Source organism: Acanthochromis polyacanthus, chromosome 20 (genome assembly GCF_021347895.1).
Source record: "Acanthochromis polyacanthus isolate Apoly-LR-REF ecotype Palm Island chromosome 20, KAUST_Apoly_ChrSc, whole genome shotgun sequence".
Taxonomy (NCBI): Eukaryota; Metazoa; Chordata; class Actinopteri; family Pomacentridae; genus Acanthochromis; species Acanthochromis polyacanthus.
The window spans coordinates 18149509-18166777 of NC_067132.1; the positions used below are offsets into that span (position 1 = coordinate 18149509).

General features: G+C 45.0%; 1 protein-coding gene across 3 annotated transcripts in view; it reads left to right on the forward strand.

The window, feature by feature from the left end:
- Nucleotides 1-17269, forward strand: part of ncoa2 (nuclear receptor coactivator 2) — a 59805-nt gene that overhangs the window by 37196 nt on the left and 5340 nt on the right. For 2 of the 3 annotated variants that reach the window (XM_051940331.1, XM_051940332.1), the window contains exons 8-20: nucleotides 1413-1514; nucleotides 2724-2864; nucleotides 3156-3303; nucleotides 3860-5216; nucleotides 11959-12157; nucleotides 12317-12523; nucleotides 13231-13434; nucleotides 13882-14011; nucleotides 14173-14338; nucleotides 14434-14730; nucleotides 15231-15308; nucleotides 15515-15992; nucleotides 16951-17128. In XM_051940331.1, coding sequence (XP_051796291.1) covers nucleotides 1413-1514; nucleotides 2724-2864; nucleotides 3156-3303; nucleotides 3860-5216; nucleotides 11959-12157; nucleotides 12317-12523; nucleotides 13231-13434; nucleotides 13882-14011; nucleotides 14173-14338; nucleotides 14434-14730; nucleotides 15231-15308; nucleotides 15515-15992; nucleotides 16951-17128 — 3685 coding nt within the window. The remainder of the gene's footprint in view (nucleotides 1-1412; nucleotides 1515-2723; nucleotides 2865-3155; nucleotides 3304-3859; nucleotides 5217-11958; nucleotides 12158-12316; nucleotides 12524-13230; nucleotides 13435-13881; nucleotides 14012-14172; nucleotides 14339-14433; nucleotides 14731-15230; nucleotides 15309-15514; nucleotides 15993-16950; nucleotides 17129-17269) is intronic. The other variant, XM_051940333.1, reaches the window with a different exon arrangement.

Sequence of the window (17269 nt, forward strand, 5' to 3'; positions counted from 1 at the left end):
TGCATCCCTGGCAAACCTGGGCTTATGACTCCAAGGGAAGGATGTGTTTTAATCGTGTATTGCAATAGCGAACCCATCTTTTGATAACCTTCAAAACAGATTTCCACAACACCTTGAACACATTTTAGAGCATATGAGCGTAGAGAAAGAAAGAAGCTGCACTTGTGCTCCTTGCCTGAGAAACGATTTCAATTGTCTGTTGTCTCTGCTTTTCTCTCCATGTTTCAGTCACTGGGCTTTTCCAGTGGTTTGTCATGGCTTTAGGCAGGAACATGAGATTCTGAACTCCATCAAACATGTCCTTTATACAGAAATTTTCAGGACTTTGCAAAGCATTGATTTCTTATGTTGGATTGTTCTACATCCTAAGTACCTTAGTCCTTTTTCCTCAGTGGATTTATAGAGCAACCATAATTTTTCCACTGCTTAAGTGCAACTCAGTGGTAAATTAAAACACGTGAAAATGCGGAACTTACACTCCAAGTCTAGTTTTAGCCCGTCTTTTCCCTTTGTTGGCTTCCTTTGTGCACCACCTGCTTGCCAGCCATACTCTGGCACATAGACTAATAACTACGACCCTGGCCAAAGAGTGTCTGTGTGTATGTGAGTGGTGAGGTGGGATCGGTGGTTACAGTTGCAGGAATTTGTCCAGCTATAGACAGAAATGGAGAAAGAAAGGAGAGAGAGAAGGAAAGGTAAAAAAAAAAAATTAGCGGAGATTGACAAATTAAAGATCCGGACCACCCAAGAGGCTGTGTTTACCAGTCAAAATAAGGAATGTGTGTGTGTTAGCCCTGGCATGCATTTCTTTGCCAGAAACATGTGTGGGATCGTGGGTATTACTGGCACAGGAAAGTTAGATGGCAGACTTTTTGGGGTCACCCCAGTCCTGGACTTGGCGGTGTCATCTTTGCGTGTGTTAGAGGCAACTGTCATGATTGAGCGATGGCGATCTTTAATGTTGGGCCAGGGGAGGTGTCATCAGTGTGAGATGGCACTGTAGGTGAGACCAGCCGGGGACCCGAACGCGAGCGCATATACACGGCGACACTAGCACACATGCGCACGCACACACCTTCAAAGGTCACACTTCATCATTTCCCCTGCCAGCAATAGCTGCTCATCCTCATGAAAGGAGCGGAGCCCTGATCCCCATGCTCATTAATAACTGTATTAATTATGCTGCCTGGGAATAACATGCATTTCATTTTCTTTCCCTCCCTCTGTCTCTATCATTTACACCCCCATCCTCCCCTCTCTCCTCTCCTCCCTCCCATCCCATCCCCCTTCATCTCTTCTCTCTCTGCCCTGTCCTCTTTGTTACATCCCTCTTCACATCTATTCTTCCCTCCACACGTTCCGTCTGTTCGGTCCCCTCTTTTTCTCCTCTCTCTTTCTCAATCGTTTTTCAGACTTTCAGTCATGCCTGATCTGTGTGGCTCGCAGGGTGCCCACAAAGGAAAGACCCATGCTTCCCACGCATGAGAGCTTCACTACACGCCAGGACCTACAAGGTACACGAACCAGTCACACAGCCAGAAACGACAAACTGATACAGCAAAGATAATTCACAATAAACTTGGCTTGTGATGTTGGTTTGCACCTCCTCTGGTAATAGTGTGGTTAAGAATTTTTACATATAGCTGTTTGAGTTCAACTGTGCCCTGCGTAGGAAGAATAATATAGTGGCTGTACTGAGGCACAGCAACAATACCACTTTATCCAATGCCACTAGCCTATAAATCACTTCACAGTACAGTTAAGTATTTAAAGATTATTATATCCTGGGTAGAGGCCCTTAGGATTGAATAAGTTGGTGAAACTAGCTTCCCTCCTCTGTCTGCACTATAGGAGGTAAAGTACCTGTCTGAACACTGGCATATACATGCAGACAGCTGTCTGTGTTTCACCTGGTCTTTGATGTACTCAAACCATTTGAGTGGCATGTACACACAAACACACACTCATAGTTAGTCGCTGACATATAGCAATTTACTGTTTCCCACCCAGACTTCTGTAGGTGTGCATATATGCCTCTGTTTATATGTCTGTTTGCCCCGCACAGTTGTAGATAATTACTATGTTGTATTCAAGGTTGATAGTATGATTTTTCACTCATAATAGTATTTTAATAAAATATTACCTTGCACTCCTTTTTCTTTTCTTGTTTTTTTTTTATTTGCAAGAGAGAACTGACTGAATATGATGTAGTGCTCCTGTTATGAGAGTGACAAGTCCTTAGTCTGTCCCTATAGCTGTCATTCAAGCAGCAGTATGCTTGTCACCCCTTCAAATGCATCACCGCCTCCATTTAAACTGCATTCCAGTGAGGGACAACTGTTACACCGCCATGAGTGAGTGTGTGTTTACACACGTAGCTTGGGTGTACTTGTTATGCTCTAAAGATAGTTGAGCCTGAGCTTCCCTGGTGACTTTTAAAGGGAATCCTTCTACCTGCTGTATTAAGTGACTGAAGTTGTAGGCAACAGCGAGTGACAAGCTGTACCTAAAATGTAAATAGAGGTACTTTACTATTTCATTAACTAATGTTAAATTACAGAGCAGCTGCAGCAGTATTGTCAAATGGAGAACAATGTCTGCTCTACATGGTGATGTTTGATAGAGACATCAAATCCCCATCAACTCAGTTAATGTGAATGTGTGCATTTATATCGATATTTCTACTTCCATGTCTGACTAAGACCTCCCTAATCTGTGTGTAGGTAAGATAACGTCCCTAGATACCAGTCTGCTACGAGCATCCATGAAGCCAGGCTGGGAAGATCTGGTGAGGCGCTGCATCCAGAGGTTTCACCTACAGAATGACGGAGAGATGTCTTTTGCCAAGAGACACCAGCAGGAAGGTAATGCTGTTAACTGCAAGGACAATCCTGGTCAATTTTTGACCCATGATATTAGTTTCCTTTGATCTTTGATCTCTTCTGATGCTTGTGTTCAACAATTTCATGTGCATAAAGTGGTGATTTGAACTTGTGTCAAACCGCAGGCCCCTTTTAACTAAAGCTACTGGTAAATCACTGGTTTCTGTTTAGGGACTGTCTGCCCCAGCAATAACTCAGAGCAAACACTAAAAACAGTTTATAGCAGTTCATAATAGTGTGCAACTATTAATATAAGGGCATATCTGTCCACAGTGCTACGCCACGGTCAAGCTTTCAGCCCCATCTACCGGTTCTCCCTCTCTGATGGAACCATCGTCTCGGCTCACACCAAGAGCAAACTGGTGCGCTCGCCTGCCACCAATGAACCCCAGCTCTACATGTCCCTGCACATTCTGCAGAGGTATGTTTCACTATCTACACTTGTCAGTAGGAGAAAGACAAATCTGCAGCATGAACTTGCTTGCATGTTTTATCCTGTTAGTGCCCTGCAGCACCTCTTAATGGCTTCATCTATTTTGTGGGAATAGGACAGTGTCTAACTTAATGCCTGTCAGTGGTCTGTGTCAAAATCAGACATAAATACAAGTTCACCCAATAAAACATTTTCCCACAATCCCGCTGTATAAATGCAGGTAGTTTAGGCTGTATTTGCCTTGTCGATACTGAGAATTTCAGCCGGAAGTACAGCATAGAAGAACTAAGTTTAATTTGGGATACCAAAGTATTTATGGGAATAATGTAAAGTTGTGTTTTGACTATCATTACTAGTGTCAATATGACTGATACCAAACACATTTGATGTATCGTGTTTGATCACATCCCTGTCATTAATCGCTTTGAATTGAAGCCAGATTCTCTCAAAGAACAGGAAAATTATCCAAAAGCCATTAAAAATCTGTGTTGTTGAAAAGGATTCAAGAACTAATCAGCTGCATTATCTGTGTTTTTTGCTCCAGAGAGCAGACAGTATGTGGAATGGGCCAGGACATGGGTCCTGGCAATCAGGCCACAGGGATGGCTCCCAAACCAATGAACTCCTCCACTCCCTCCATGACTCCTCCAACCCCAGGCAGTCTGCCAGGTTCGGGGCCTCAGGGCCAAGACACTACCATCAGCAGCAACAGCACGCCTTTCTCCCCTCCAGGCCCTGCTGGTCCCAGAGAACCAGCTGCCATGGGGGGCCATATGCAGGGCTACCGCTTTGGTTGCCCCCCACCACACAACCACACTGGGGGCATGCAGCCACCACAGCAGGGCCCCAACTGGAGGATGAACAGCCCATCTCGCGCCAGCCCCAGCCCGGTCGGAGGGCCCCATCCACCTCAACAGAACTCTATGCTGTCACCCAGGCACCGAGGGAGTCCTGGGGGGGCAGGAAGCCCTCGCGTAGCAGGAGGCCTTCACTCGCCGTCCCCAGTGGGGATGTGTGGTGGAGGGCCTGGAGGTGCAGGTAGTAGCACGGCTAGCACCCACGCTAACAGCTACACTAGCAGTTCTCTGTCAGCTCTGCAGGCCCTTAGTGAGTGTCACGGTGTAGGACACGGACATGGACCCCCTCATGCACATACACTGGGGTCTCCAGACCGCAAGATGGGCTCCCCAGCTGGAGTCACACCAGGGTCAGGGGTAAACACTCATATGATGTCAAAACTTGGATCAGGCAACAGTGCTACTGGTGGAACAGGAGACTCATTTGGACCTCACTCAGATGTGAGTCAGGGACACCCACAGGCCCAAACGGAGGGCAGCCTGGTTGAGCCCAAGGAGGAGAGGGACGGCCCCCTCGAGGGCCACGATGCTCACAATCGTTTGCATGACAACAAGGGCCACACCAAGTTGCTTCAACTGCTCACCACCAAGCCAGAACCTCTAGAGACGCCTCTGTCCCCTGGTGCAGGAGGTGAGGGCAAGGACCAGGCTGGGACAGGGGTCCGGGGTGGCCACGCAGGAGGGAACACTCATGCCACGTCCCTTAAAGAAAAACACAAAATCCTCCACCAACTGCTTCAGAACAGTACGTCTCCTGTAGATCTTGCCAAACTTACTGCAGAGGCTACAGGCAAAGAGCTGGGCCAAGACCAAATCCAGGGTGCTGGTAGCACAGCTTCTGGGGCAGAAATTGCACCTAAGCAGGAGCCCCTGAGCCCCAAGAAGAAGGACAATGCCCTACTGCGCTACCTACTGGATAAAGATGACACTGTATTAAAAGACAAGGTCCCTAAGCTGGAGCCTGGGGAGGTGAAGGTTGAAGGGGGCAAACATCCCCAGGTCAAGGCGGAGAAACAGGATGCAGGATACGACCGGGCTGAGCAGGTCAGTTTTTGCAGAAAGCTTTGTCCTGGAAGTGTTTAATTGTGGAAACATTTTGTTATGCTGTTTGACAAGTAGCAGGTTTACTGGATTTTCTGTCTTTGAAGTGTTGAAAGAAGTTGAGGTGCCCCCAAACTGACTTTGTAACCTCTTTAGACTACTGCGAAAGTTTTTGCCTTGAATTGCTCCACTTGACTGTTCTCTCTGTTTCAGTGTTAATCTGGGTTAGGTAGCAGATGTTGGCTCCTCTAAGTCCCATGTCCACAAAGGATGTTACAACTAAACACACAAACAGTCGGGCAGTATAGAGTGGAGGACAGACAGTATTTGAAGCATACATGCATTCGGGTTTATAGTCTTGTCACATGCGCTTATTTCATAATGCATTTTTTTATTAACATATATAAACACATCTGGTCCTTTCACTGCCTGTGTGTTGGCAGCACAAGCTAAGGGAATTTATCCGCCAGCTTCAAACAACTGTGACATTTGGAAGGAGCCCCTGTGGTTCTTCAGCCATTTGATCCTGGTTGCATTTGGCCAGAATCCTTAGGTTTGGCACCAAGCTCAGGTCAGTCCTGGCACTGAAAGAGAGAAAAGAGTAAAAGGGAGTGAGCAGGGCGAGTGTTGCTGGTGAAACTCTAAGTTTCTGTGCCGCAGACATTTCAGCAAAGCAGAGTTTTTAGAACAACCTGCTGATGTCCTAATGCAGAAATGGAAAGCAGATTCTCATAAGCTTTCACACAGGAAACCTGTGGATGACGTGCTCTACTAAACACACGTTCAAGACAGAAGCCTGCAAATGTCATTTTTGTCACAGACATCACCTAAACCACAGAATTACATAGAATTACGCAAATTACATGAATGTCCTTCCACTCTTTGCTGTCTCTGTTTCACTCATTACCTTCCTTAGACCAATCACATAGCCTAGGTTACATGGCTTCTGTTTAAATGTCAGTAACATTGATCAAAGGCCACTTTTTTTTGTAGAAATGCATGGTCATCTTTTTATAAAACAGCATAGCAGAGTCCAAACTGCACCTAAATCTGGTCTGGAGTAAGATCACGAAAGCAGTTCAGACAACATGTTTTAACTGAACAGCTTGAAATGTCTGCCAGCACGAGTTTATTCTGTGTCAGAGGGTCAGTTTTGAAGAAAACCAGAAAGAACCGTCTTTTTCAATGTCTCAACGTCTCCTGCTGTGGCACATTGTGTTGAGGCGGTGTTGTTTTTCCATTCAGACGGAGGGGCAGCGGCACAGAATGTCACCTAGCTATGCGTGCTAGTTCCATATGTACAGTATGTGCTTGGCTGCTTGTATGGAGAAAAGGAAAAGGTGATTGGTTGGATATTAAGAGCCGTTGTTGAACTGAACAAAGAAGGGGAGATGAGAGAGGTGTAGATACCCCCAGGAGAGCCCAGCCTCGGCAGGCAGAGTGAAAATGATGAGCCATATGCTCCTGCATGTCCTCTCTGCTACCATGGAGATAGAGGGGAGAGGGAGTGGTGTGTTTGTACAATATACAAGAAACAATAAAGGGAAGTGGAAATCAAGGGAAATGCAGGTTTAATATGTATGTCTTCATACTGAAGGTTTTATTTTGTGAAAGGGGCTCATGTACAATGTGACAACATGAAGCTGAACAATAATTTGGTTTATTTCTGCCGTGCGTAGACAGTACAAATTAAATCTGGATTTCACATTCAGCTGGTGATTAAAGCACTCCCAGCTTCCAACAGTGATGATGATGGCTCATTCCAGTTTAACAGATTTCACCAACTAGAACAAGGCCATTTGTTCGACATGCGCTAAGCCACGACTTCATTAGAGCCATTACATGTGTGCGAGTGGGTTTCTGCTCCTTGCTGGTGTATTGCTGCTCGCCATGTGTGAAAGCTGACTGTACTAGTTAAAAAGTCCACTCATCCTCCTCTCTGCTAACCTCACCCACCGTTTTCTCGGTGACTCTCCCTCCCTGCTTCTGACTCGCTCCTCCTCATGATTGTTTGAGAGCTGAATTATTGATGGCTGGAGCAGAGCTAAATGAGAAATCAGAGCAGAGCTCCGATGGGGCTGAAGGAGCTGTGGGTTCGGTTGACCATAGGGATGGTTTTCAGCTCGTGCTTTGACGATCAGATGGACTGTCGGCGATTGATGAGACAATCACAGGTTGTTTTCACTGACGATATTGAGGAGCGGTGATTATGATCACTGCTAATCACCATAAGTGACTCTACTCTTTCGTTTGCTATCCCTTTTTGCATCTGCCAGTCCTGACAAATGTGCTGGCCAGTCTGCCAAAAGCCTGTATCTTCATTGTCCATATGCTTGCTCACCAAAGCAGCATCCGGCTGCGTCACATTCCAACTCTGTCACACCTGCCAGAGAAAATCTGCTGCCACTCTAGCCAGAGTGTGTGTGACCCTCGACTGTATGAGTTACGTGTGACTTCGGCTCTTTTTCATGCTTCACTGTCTCTACATACTAGATCTATTCTTCCAAAGACCAGCTCTTATCTCTAAAGTTTGCTTGTGAATGTATTTAAATGCCTTTCATTTTTGACAGTTAATTAATGTAACTTTGAGAGACGGCTAACTAGTTGTCTGCAGCCAAATCACAACAGCGTTCTGATATATTTTTGTTTCTCCACTGTGAATTGTAGGAAGTAGTGTGTAATTTAATCACAGCTCATAAATACTTTCTTAACCAGCAGTCATTACCAAGCTGTTGCTCCGCAGATAAAATCTTTATTTTATGGTCTCTAATTGCCTGACAGACTGAAACAAAATACAGGTTAATGAAAGCTACTGTGATGGGGGTTTAGATTTACCGACATCGTAAAAGAGTGATCACAGAGAAAAGACACTCTGTATCTGTGAAACGAAGCGAATAATTATTATCATTGTTGTAGACAGGCCAAAAGTGAACCATGATAGCATTAATGTTTTATTACTTTAGCCAGTGACGTCACTGCAGCTCAGCTCAGTATTGCTTCTTTTAAGAATTGTGATGGATATCGGTTGCAGTAGTTGTACCTGTAAGCCCACAAAGAAAATAGATCATTTTGACATTACATTTAAAGAAACTAATATGCTTTTTGCATGTCAAAAAGTGTTTGTTTTCCCTGGCTTACTACTGTGTAAACAACATGGGAGGAGTATTTCCATAATTAAAAAATGTTTTTATCTTTAGATGTTTTTGCTATTCTGTTTTGAGTAAACACAAAGAAAGGTAAAACAAAAGCAGGCTTTATATACATACATATATATATATATATATATATATACCGGGCTTTGCAAAAGTTCTGTTACACGGTTTCATGATTTTTAGAGACGTTTACATGTCAGAGGGAAAAATTCCATTAAATAAACTGAAAGTTCTACCTTATAGGCAGGTGTCCTTAATACAAATTTTTTCTCCGGTGAAGTTGTATCAAGATGGAAGTCAAAAGAGTTGAGATATCTGCTCTCCTTCATGCTGGCCACAACAAGTCTGACAGAGCCAAGCAGCTGAACATCAGCCGGATGACCGTCCACAGAGTCGCGGAGAGGCTCAAGAATGGTGAAGATCTTTCAGATGATCTTTCAAGAATGGTGAAGACCTGAAAGATCTTCACCATTCTTTAGCCTCTCCACGACTCTGTGGACGGTCATCCGGCTGATGTTCAGCTGCTTGGCTCTGTCAGACTTGTTGTGGCCAGCATGAAGGAGAGCAGATATCTCAACTCTTTTGACTTCCATCTTGATACAACTTCACCAGAGAAAAAATTTGTATTAAGGACACCTGCCTATAAGGTAGAACTTTCAGTTTATTTAATGGAATTTTTCAGTTCGACATGTAAACGTCTCTAAAGATCATGAAACCGAGTGTAACAGAACTTTTGCAAAGCCCTACACACACACACACACACACACACACACACACACACACACACACACACACACACACACACACACACATATATATACACACACACAGGTATTTTCATACAGTTTTTATTTAAGAAAAATAGCCAAACGAGTTTGATCAAATTGATTCAAAGATATTAATGAAAAAGCAAAGACAAAACAAAAACTGTTTACTAGTAACACTTCCAGCATGGTAGTTAATCTTCAAATACTGAAGTGCATAAGGATTGCAATTAATTTTGTTGCCCTTCTTGTGGCGTGAAGAATTGCAATTTCAGCTCCTTCAGATAGTGAATAAAATTTTGCCGAGCTGTTTTTGTTCTTTTTTTTTTTTTGCTGCTTTTGGCTGACAAAAGGCCAGCAGGACTCTAGAGTGAAGTGACTTTTCCTTTTTCCTTACTTGACAGTGGCACTTCTGCTTTACATGCCCCGTTTCTCGGTTCCTCTTCCTAGAGAACGGCATGTGTTAGGTCAGAAAGGCACAGCAGCCGTCCTACCCTACAGTCAACACGGACATCTGGGCACATCTGTACATGAAATGGACAGATTTGAGATTAACGACTGGATGGTGGAATGTGGGATTAGGATGTGTATCAGTGTGTAACTGTGATCATACCCAGCTCATTCACAGATGCGATTGCTGAAAGTTCAGTACCAGATGGATGCAAGTTAAATTGTAAAAATACACATTTGGTGGGGCTCCATCACTGTCTATCCTACAGCGAGACAGCCAGCTTGTTGTTGCTAGGCATACAAATGTCTCTTAGCGAGGGCATTCTGCGTCAATGAAATATAGGACACACCATCGGTTGACAGTTAATGTCTGCGGCCTAACATGCATTTATATCATATAGAAGTAACACGATAAATGAGGACCAGTTAAGACTCAGTTTCCCTCCCTCATCTGTGTTTGCTACATTCGCTTAATTTTGTTTAAATGTATGTGCAGCCTTAACCATTTTGCATCTTGTGTTACATGTGTCCTTAACTGCCTTTTTAGTGCAAATACAGTTCTGAAAAGATGTTAAATTGCGATCTGAAAATGGGACATTGTTTGAGACCAAAAATGTTACAATAGAATGATTATTTGGCCTTAAAAATACTTGCAGTTTTAAATCAGTGTAGTAATGGGTGTGATCTGCAGAAAAGGACGACACTGGTTTCGTTGCATGCGCTGACATGCACTGAAAGAAGAGAGTAACAAGGATTGATAGAAATAGGACCCATTAAGGGTAAAAGCAACTAGAGAAGTCGAGAGAATAGAAAGTGGGAGGAGAGAGAATTGGAGAGGAGGAGGAGGAGGAACAGAGCAAACTGAGAGTGTACAGAAGCATTACATCATTCCTGACCTCATTAGGGCTTTTCTCTCTCCCACCACCGCCACCCCCCACTCTGTTACTCTCTCTAGCTTTCCTACATATCCTGTCTGCCTCCTAGTATGATCAGCATCGTGTGGCTAACCTTTTTGTGCTGTGTGTTGGAGACATTATTCAAAGACGGTCTTCTTAGACGGGGGAGCAAGAAATCCTAACCATAGAAAGCATATGAAGGCTTGACCAAGGTTGTAGTACTTGAGCTGTGTAGATAACTGTTCTATCAGACATTGTTGGCAGCCTTGTTATTTTCAGCTGCAGTTACATGACTAACAAGTACATGTCATTGTCCAGAACATTGAAGTACAACACTGGAACAGTGCTGGTGTGCTGTTTTCCTGCTGTACAGTATGTCACGATCAGGAGATGTCAGTGATTCTGGGTGTGCTGCACTCTGGTGGACACTTACAGCCAGTGCAACTTATTTACCTTAAGTCCCTCGGGTCTCCATAGGAAGCAGTATGATCACCTATGTCAGTATTTTTGTTAGATTCTGACTGTAACCTACATTTCCTGTCCAGTTGCCAATACCTCTCCCTTTTGTAAAGCCTATGTTTGTAAAACTGTGTTAGACTGGTGTTGATCAACTTTATCATACTTTTGTGAGGCTGTAGGTTGTTTTATTTTCTGTATTATTTCAGTGTTCCTCTTATTTTGCCCATCCAATCTGTCACAGTGAGAAAGGAAAATATAGAGGAGACCAGCCAAGTGTTCTAAAACAAAAAACTTTTCAATAAGGTTCGTGTTTTGTAGTCACAGCAGTTCTTCAGTTCAGCGAGTGAAACCATGTCCCTTCATGGCCTTCTTTGTTTAGGATAGTGTGTGAAAAACTAAACAAAAATTGTCCAAGATAGTCCAAAGCCCAATTGTATATGATTGCAGCCTTGGGCTGGCTCAGTTCTTGTGTTTACAGTAGGGGGGCAGAGAGCAGTTCAGACTTTGGCACCAGCCAAACTCCTGCTTGTTGCTGCTCTTTTCTGTTTTACTTTGGCAGAAAGCAGCTTTGGTAGCCACATGTTTTCTATTTTTCTCTTTCCTCAGTTAATTGGGGGTAACATATTGTTTATAATAATATGGCATTCTTAGTTATGTGCTAAAAAATATTGTACTATAAAAAGGGGAGCAGTTGTAGTGCTGTACATGTGAAAGAACAAGGCGGTAAGCAATGAGTAGTATGTGAGTTTGATAAGCTAAGTCAAAGTGAAGTGTGACCTAGATTTATTGGAAAGTGGTCCATTTCTTTCTTGGGGTTACTGCTGTATTATAAACAAGGCCAAGCCTGCTGCTCTTGTCTCCCACTTAAAAGTCTCCTCATGCAAGTTTGCGCTCAGTTAATGTCTATGATTGTCACTATTTGTGTTTGTGTATCTTGGTAGAGATGAAGCAGTAATAGGTTTCTAAATGGAAACTTAAATGGCTAATCTACTTGTGTGCTCACACTTTTCTCTCTCTCTTCTAGTCGTCGGAGCTAGATGACATCCTGAATGACCTGCAGAATGCTCAGCCACAGCTCTTCTGTGAGCCACGGCCTGTTTCGTTGCCCAGTCCCATGGACAAACAGAACATCATCAATGACATCCTGCAAATGTCCGAAACCAGTCCTGCCATGCCGCCACAGCAGCCACACAGGGGCATTGGACCTGGCATGGGCCCGACTAGTGAGTCCCTCTCTTAGTTGAAAGAAGTGCACAGACCACATCATGCTAAACATTTACAGTGTTGCTTTTTGTAATACTTTCATCATGAGGTTATGAGGATTTTTGAACTGTTTCAGTTGACGAAGCATGTGACCTAATCCCCCTTATTCCTGTCTTCAGACTTTGGGGGTGTCCGACCAGGCCAGCCAGGCAGGGGTCTGCCTGTGAGGAGTGTGTCTCTGGACATGAATGTGTCCCCCCAGCAGCCCTCATTACAGTACCCCATAAGAGCCACAAGTCCATACACTCTTATGCAGCAGCAACAGCAGCAAGGCATGGTGGGAAGTCACAGCATGATGGCTAACCAGGCCGGTATGGTCAATGCAGGTAGGTGTGACAATTCTGCTTTTGCAGCTACAGTGTGTTACTGTCTGAATCAGTATCACACAATATTGTTCCTGTGTGTTACTGCCGTTTCTCTGCAATGTTCCTTGAGAAGGAATTGAATCAATGTTCAGATGCTTGGTCAAACAGTGAAGCATGAAAATGACCAGCCTACACAGCAATGCACTGCTGAATTTTTGAACACCAAGGTTGGACATCATCAATTACAGTGAGTTAGAACAGGTTACAGCATATTAAAAAGCATCAAGAGAAAAACAAATTCTTGTAGGGAGTAGCAAAATTCAGTGCTAAACCCTTTGTCAGGTTGGATTTCTTCTTGACGATCTCACAGCAGCAAACCCAGGAGATGAATCAAAACTACGATCTCCTGTGTAATTGTGTTACCATTTGTGGCAGCTTCCAAATTCTGAGGAAAGACCTCCTTGCCGCTATCGGTGTCTTTCTCACTGTGCAACGTATTTCATGGTACAGTGACTCACGTCCTGTGACAGGAAATAGTCACCCACAACAGCACAAAGTTTCTCTCACAGTCACTCCCACTTATCAGTAGTCCTCAAACATACCCCACTGCGCTGAGGGCTTTCCCCCCTATGTTGTACCATTGCATCATGGGCACAAAAGGCATCCACTGATCTGTTCTGAGATACACTTACAGCTTCTTGTTTCTCTGTGTGTGTTTGATCCTGTAGGGCTGATGGCTCCAGGTGGTCCACGGCCAGGTGTGCAGCAGCAAGAAGGCTGGGTGGGTTCAGCTTCTGCCCCCCCTCTGGGAGCGGCTGGTCCTGGACAACAAGGAGCCATGCAGGGCAGGATGGGACCCGGCAATGCTCCCATGAGGCCCAACAGCCAGCCAGGGCCCCGACCGATGCTCCAGTCCCCGATGATGGCCAATGGTGAGAGCACAGTGTACCGTAGAAGTAATGTTTTATTATGAAACTAGATAGAGCCCAACACAATAGAGCCCTTTTCCAGTCTGTCAGACCATAACAAATTCTGAAGCATGCTGATGTAGAAACCTTGAAAGAACTTAGACTTTGTGGATATCAGATCCAGTTTGCCACATGTGGTCCATCTAAAACCTAGAATACTTGGCTCCAGGTGAAGCAGGACCTCAGCTCACCCACATACTGTCTTCCTGCTTCTCATGGTTGTAAAGACTGCCACCTTGTGGCTAGTCAGAATATATCACTTTACACAGGAATGTATTGTCTGACCCAGAACTTTCTGTTCCTGCATTGAAGAGACCATTGACCAATTTCCAGTGTGCTTGTTTTCCCTGGTGTCATGTAATTCCTGTGTAATATTTTACATTCATCTTTACTTTTTTTATCCCTATACAGCCCAGCCTGACATGGACATTGGTATGGTCAGCCACCATTTCTCCCAACAACAGGCTCCACCCAACCAAACAGCCCCCTGGCCTGACAGCATGATGCCAATCGACCAGACAGCTTTTGTAAACCAGGGCCGGTAAGGCACTTCCACTACACAGAACTAAGATTTATGTACATACCAAACTTCTATGTTGTGTATTTTTGTTGTCATTGAATTTCGCTGTGGTTTATAATGGACAAAATTTTCAAAGTGAAAAAATAGTTATGTATTTTTTTTTTTGTGTCATTTTTGCCCAGACCGGCACCCCAGGATGATTTGTTGTGCAATACGGGACTCAGTTCAGGTGACGGCAATTCAGTGGATGAAGGGGCCTTGATGTCACAGCTGTACACCGCACTAAAAGATTTTGATGGCCTGGAGGAGCTGGATCGTGCTCTGGGTATTCCTGCTCTGGTAGAACAGGTGAGATCTCTAATTTTTTTATCCCTGGTTTCAGTGGTTTCCTTTTATACTTTGCTGTGGTTCTACATTTTTTTATCTGTGGCTGCTTGTTTCAGAGCCAATCACTGGACCCAGACCAGTTCCCCCAGGACCCCTCCATGATGATCGATCAAAAGCCCCCCATGTACACCCAACAATTTGGTCCCCCACCATCCCACATGGCACAAAGGGGCTACCCCGGTGCCCCCATGCAAGAGCCAGGCTTCCACCCCATGTCTGGCCAGATGGGCACACGGCCGGGTTACCCAATGATGAGAATGCAGGCCCGACCCGGACTCAGGCCCACCGGCGTCGTGCCCAACCAGCCCAACACACTACGACTGCAGCTGCAGCACCGGCTCCAGTCCCAGCAGGTACACGTGCGTCTAGACTGCCCTGACACCGCTGGAAGTGATACAGCTCATTGATTCTTTACTCTGATGTAACGTTGGTGTTTGATCAGTAGATTGAAAGCACAAATGAGACTTGTGCAACTATCCTTGAGGCTGACATTTTGGCAGGTCCTTCTGCACACAAGTAGTCTGGATGTTTAGGTCTCCCTGCCACCTGCTGGACTTTGAATGAATTTGCTGGAACATTATGTTAAACTAAGACTGCACAAATGAAAATACCATTTAAATCCATGAATGCAGTCATTTAATTTTACCTGTTATATCATTCTAATCCATGTGTCTTCCATAGGATACTGGTTGTTATAATGTTTTTTTGTGTTCCTTAACTATTTACTAAATAGAACTAACCAGTATGTCTTAAACTGAATGGAAATCAGAGCGTTTAACCATTATAAAGAAACTTGATTCTTCTGTGGGCAGTGTTTGTATTAACCCAGTACTTCTGTCTTTTGTTCCAACAGAACCGTCAACCAATGATGACTCAGATGAGTAGTGTGTCAAATGTGAACCTACCTCTTAGAGCCAACGCTCCAAACCAGGTACAGCACCTCTACCATTACATAATCTGTCTGCACAGACATGTTGTCACAGCGTCACTCTGTAGGTGGTGTTTAGTTTGTGGATGGCTTGCAATAAACTGAAGCCTTTAATTTCAGTGTTAGGTCAAGATACACAGTTACACTTGAATCCTTTTTGGGGCTTTTTTGCCAGTTTTTCTGACCTGTCATTCTCCTCTCACCTCCAGGGAAACATCAATGCTCAGATGTTGGCGCAACGTCAGCGGGAGATGCTGAGTAATCACCTGAGACAGAGGCAGCAGCAGCAGCAGGTGCAACAGGCCCAGCAGGTCCAGCAGCAAAGGAGCATGGCCATGAGGGCCCAGGGCCTGAACCTGCCTCCCAACATGGCCCCCGGAGGCATGAGTAACCCCCGGAATCCTCAGGCCAACCCGCAGCAGTTCCCCTACCCACCCAGCTACGGTACCAGTACAGGCCTGGCCTCGTCACCTCCCCCTACCAGCCCTTTCTCCTCCCCTCTCTCCCCCAGCCTGCCCTCTCTCCCCACCAACCCCCAGCTCCACCTGCATGGCACCTCCTCCTCTTCCTCCACCTCCTCCTCCTCCTCACAGATGATGATGGGAAACACAAACATGATGGGCGGACAGTACGGGGCCGTACTCAGCCCCCAAATGCAGCACAGTGCCTTTCAGTTTCCCAACTCAGGTACTGCTCCCACATCCCAGCCCGAGCACACACTTCACCCTGCAGCCTGTGTGTGTGTGTGTGTGTGTGTGTGTGTGTGTGTGTGTGTGTGTGTGTGTGTGTGTGTGTGTGTGTGTGTGTGTGTGTGTGTGTGTGTGTGTGTGTGTGTGTGTGTGTGTGTGTGTGTGTGTGTGTGTGTGTGTGTGTGTGTGTGTCATTGTGTCTGTGTTGATGTGACTCTAGCTGCACAGCATCACATGCTTTTAAGTCGCAGCATTCATCCAGTTTATGTTCTGTACTGATGACTGCGTTAATCAGCTGCCATCGAATGATCCACATCACTGCATACTTTTTGATTCTCGGTTTTATAACATATGAGAAGTCGTCAGTGAGTGTGAGCATATATTGCTACTATTGCATCAAGTGCCCAAAATGGTGTCTTGGTTGTGCACTCTTACTCCACCAGGGGGCACCAAAAGCACAATAATTCAAGCTTCATTCAGGATACACACTGACACCAGTGAGACCAGGAAGAGCAACAATCACAACTATTCTCGTCAGTGTAATCATCTGATTTGTCTAGTGACATGTTTGATTTCTCCTCCACTTCCAGATCTTATTCTGACCTACGCTTTGAGTAGAACAATAGTTTCCTTCGACATTATTTTTCTCTTTCCCTTTTTTCCCCTAAGCCGTCTCTTATCTCTTTCCTTCCAAGTTCACCTTTCTGTTCATTTTTTTTACATGCATGTTGGAAATATTAACTGCCTGTACATAATCCTGAATGCAGCCTGGAATGGATTGTCTTCAGTTACACTAATCATCACGCTTGCTCATTCTCTGCAACTGTTTGTGTTTTCACGACATGTCTGTGTAATTTACATCTCAGGTTAACATTAACTTCACTCAGTGCGCTGGTCTGTAGCTGAGTCTCTGCAGGTTGGAGTCTGGCTGACCTGTTTTGATGCGTCCACCACAGGTATGAGCCAACAGGCAGACGGAAGTTTTGGAGGTCCCGGCACACCACAGAGCCCTCTGCTTTCTCCCCGCATGGCCCACACACAGTCCCCAATGATGCAGCAGGGCCAAGGAAATGCTGCTTTCCAGGGTTCCCCCGACATGAATGGCTGGCCGCAGGGCAACATGGGAGGCAACAGGTAAAGATGGCGAGAACTACGTAGTGCCTGTTTGGATGCTGAGATTCAGAGTGGCGTACGCGGTCTTGGGACATCATGTCTTTAGTTTTTGGCCAGTATCAAAGCAGTCCATGGGTTGGCTGTGTACATTCATGACTACAG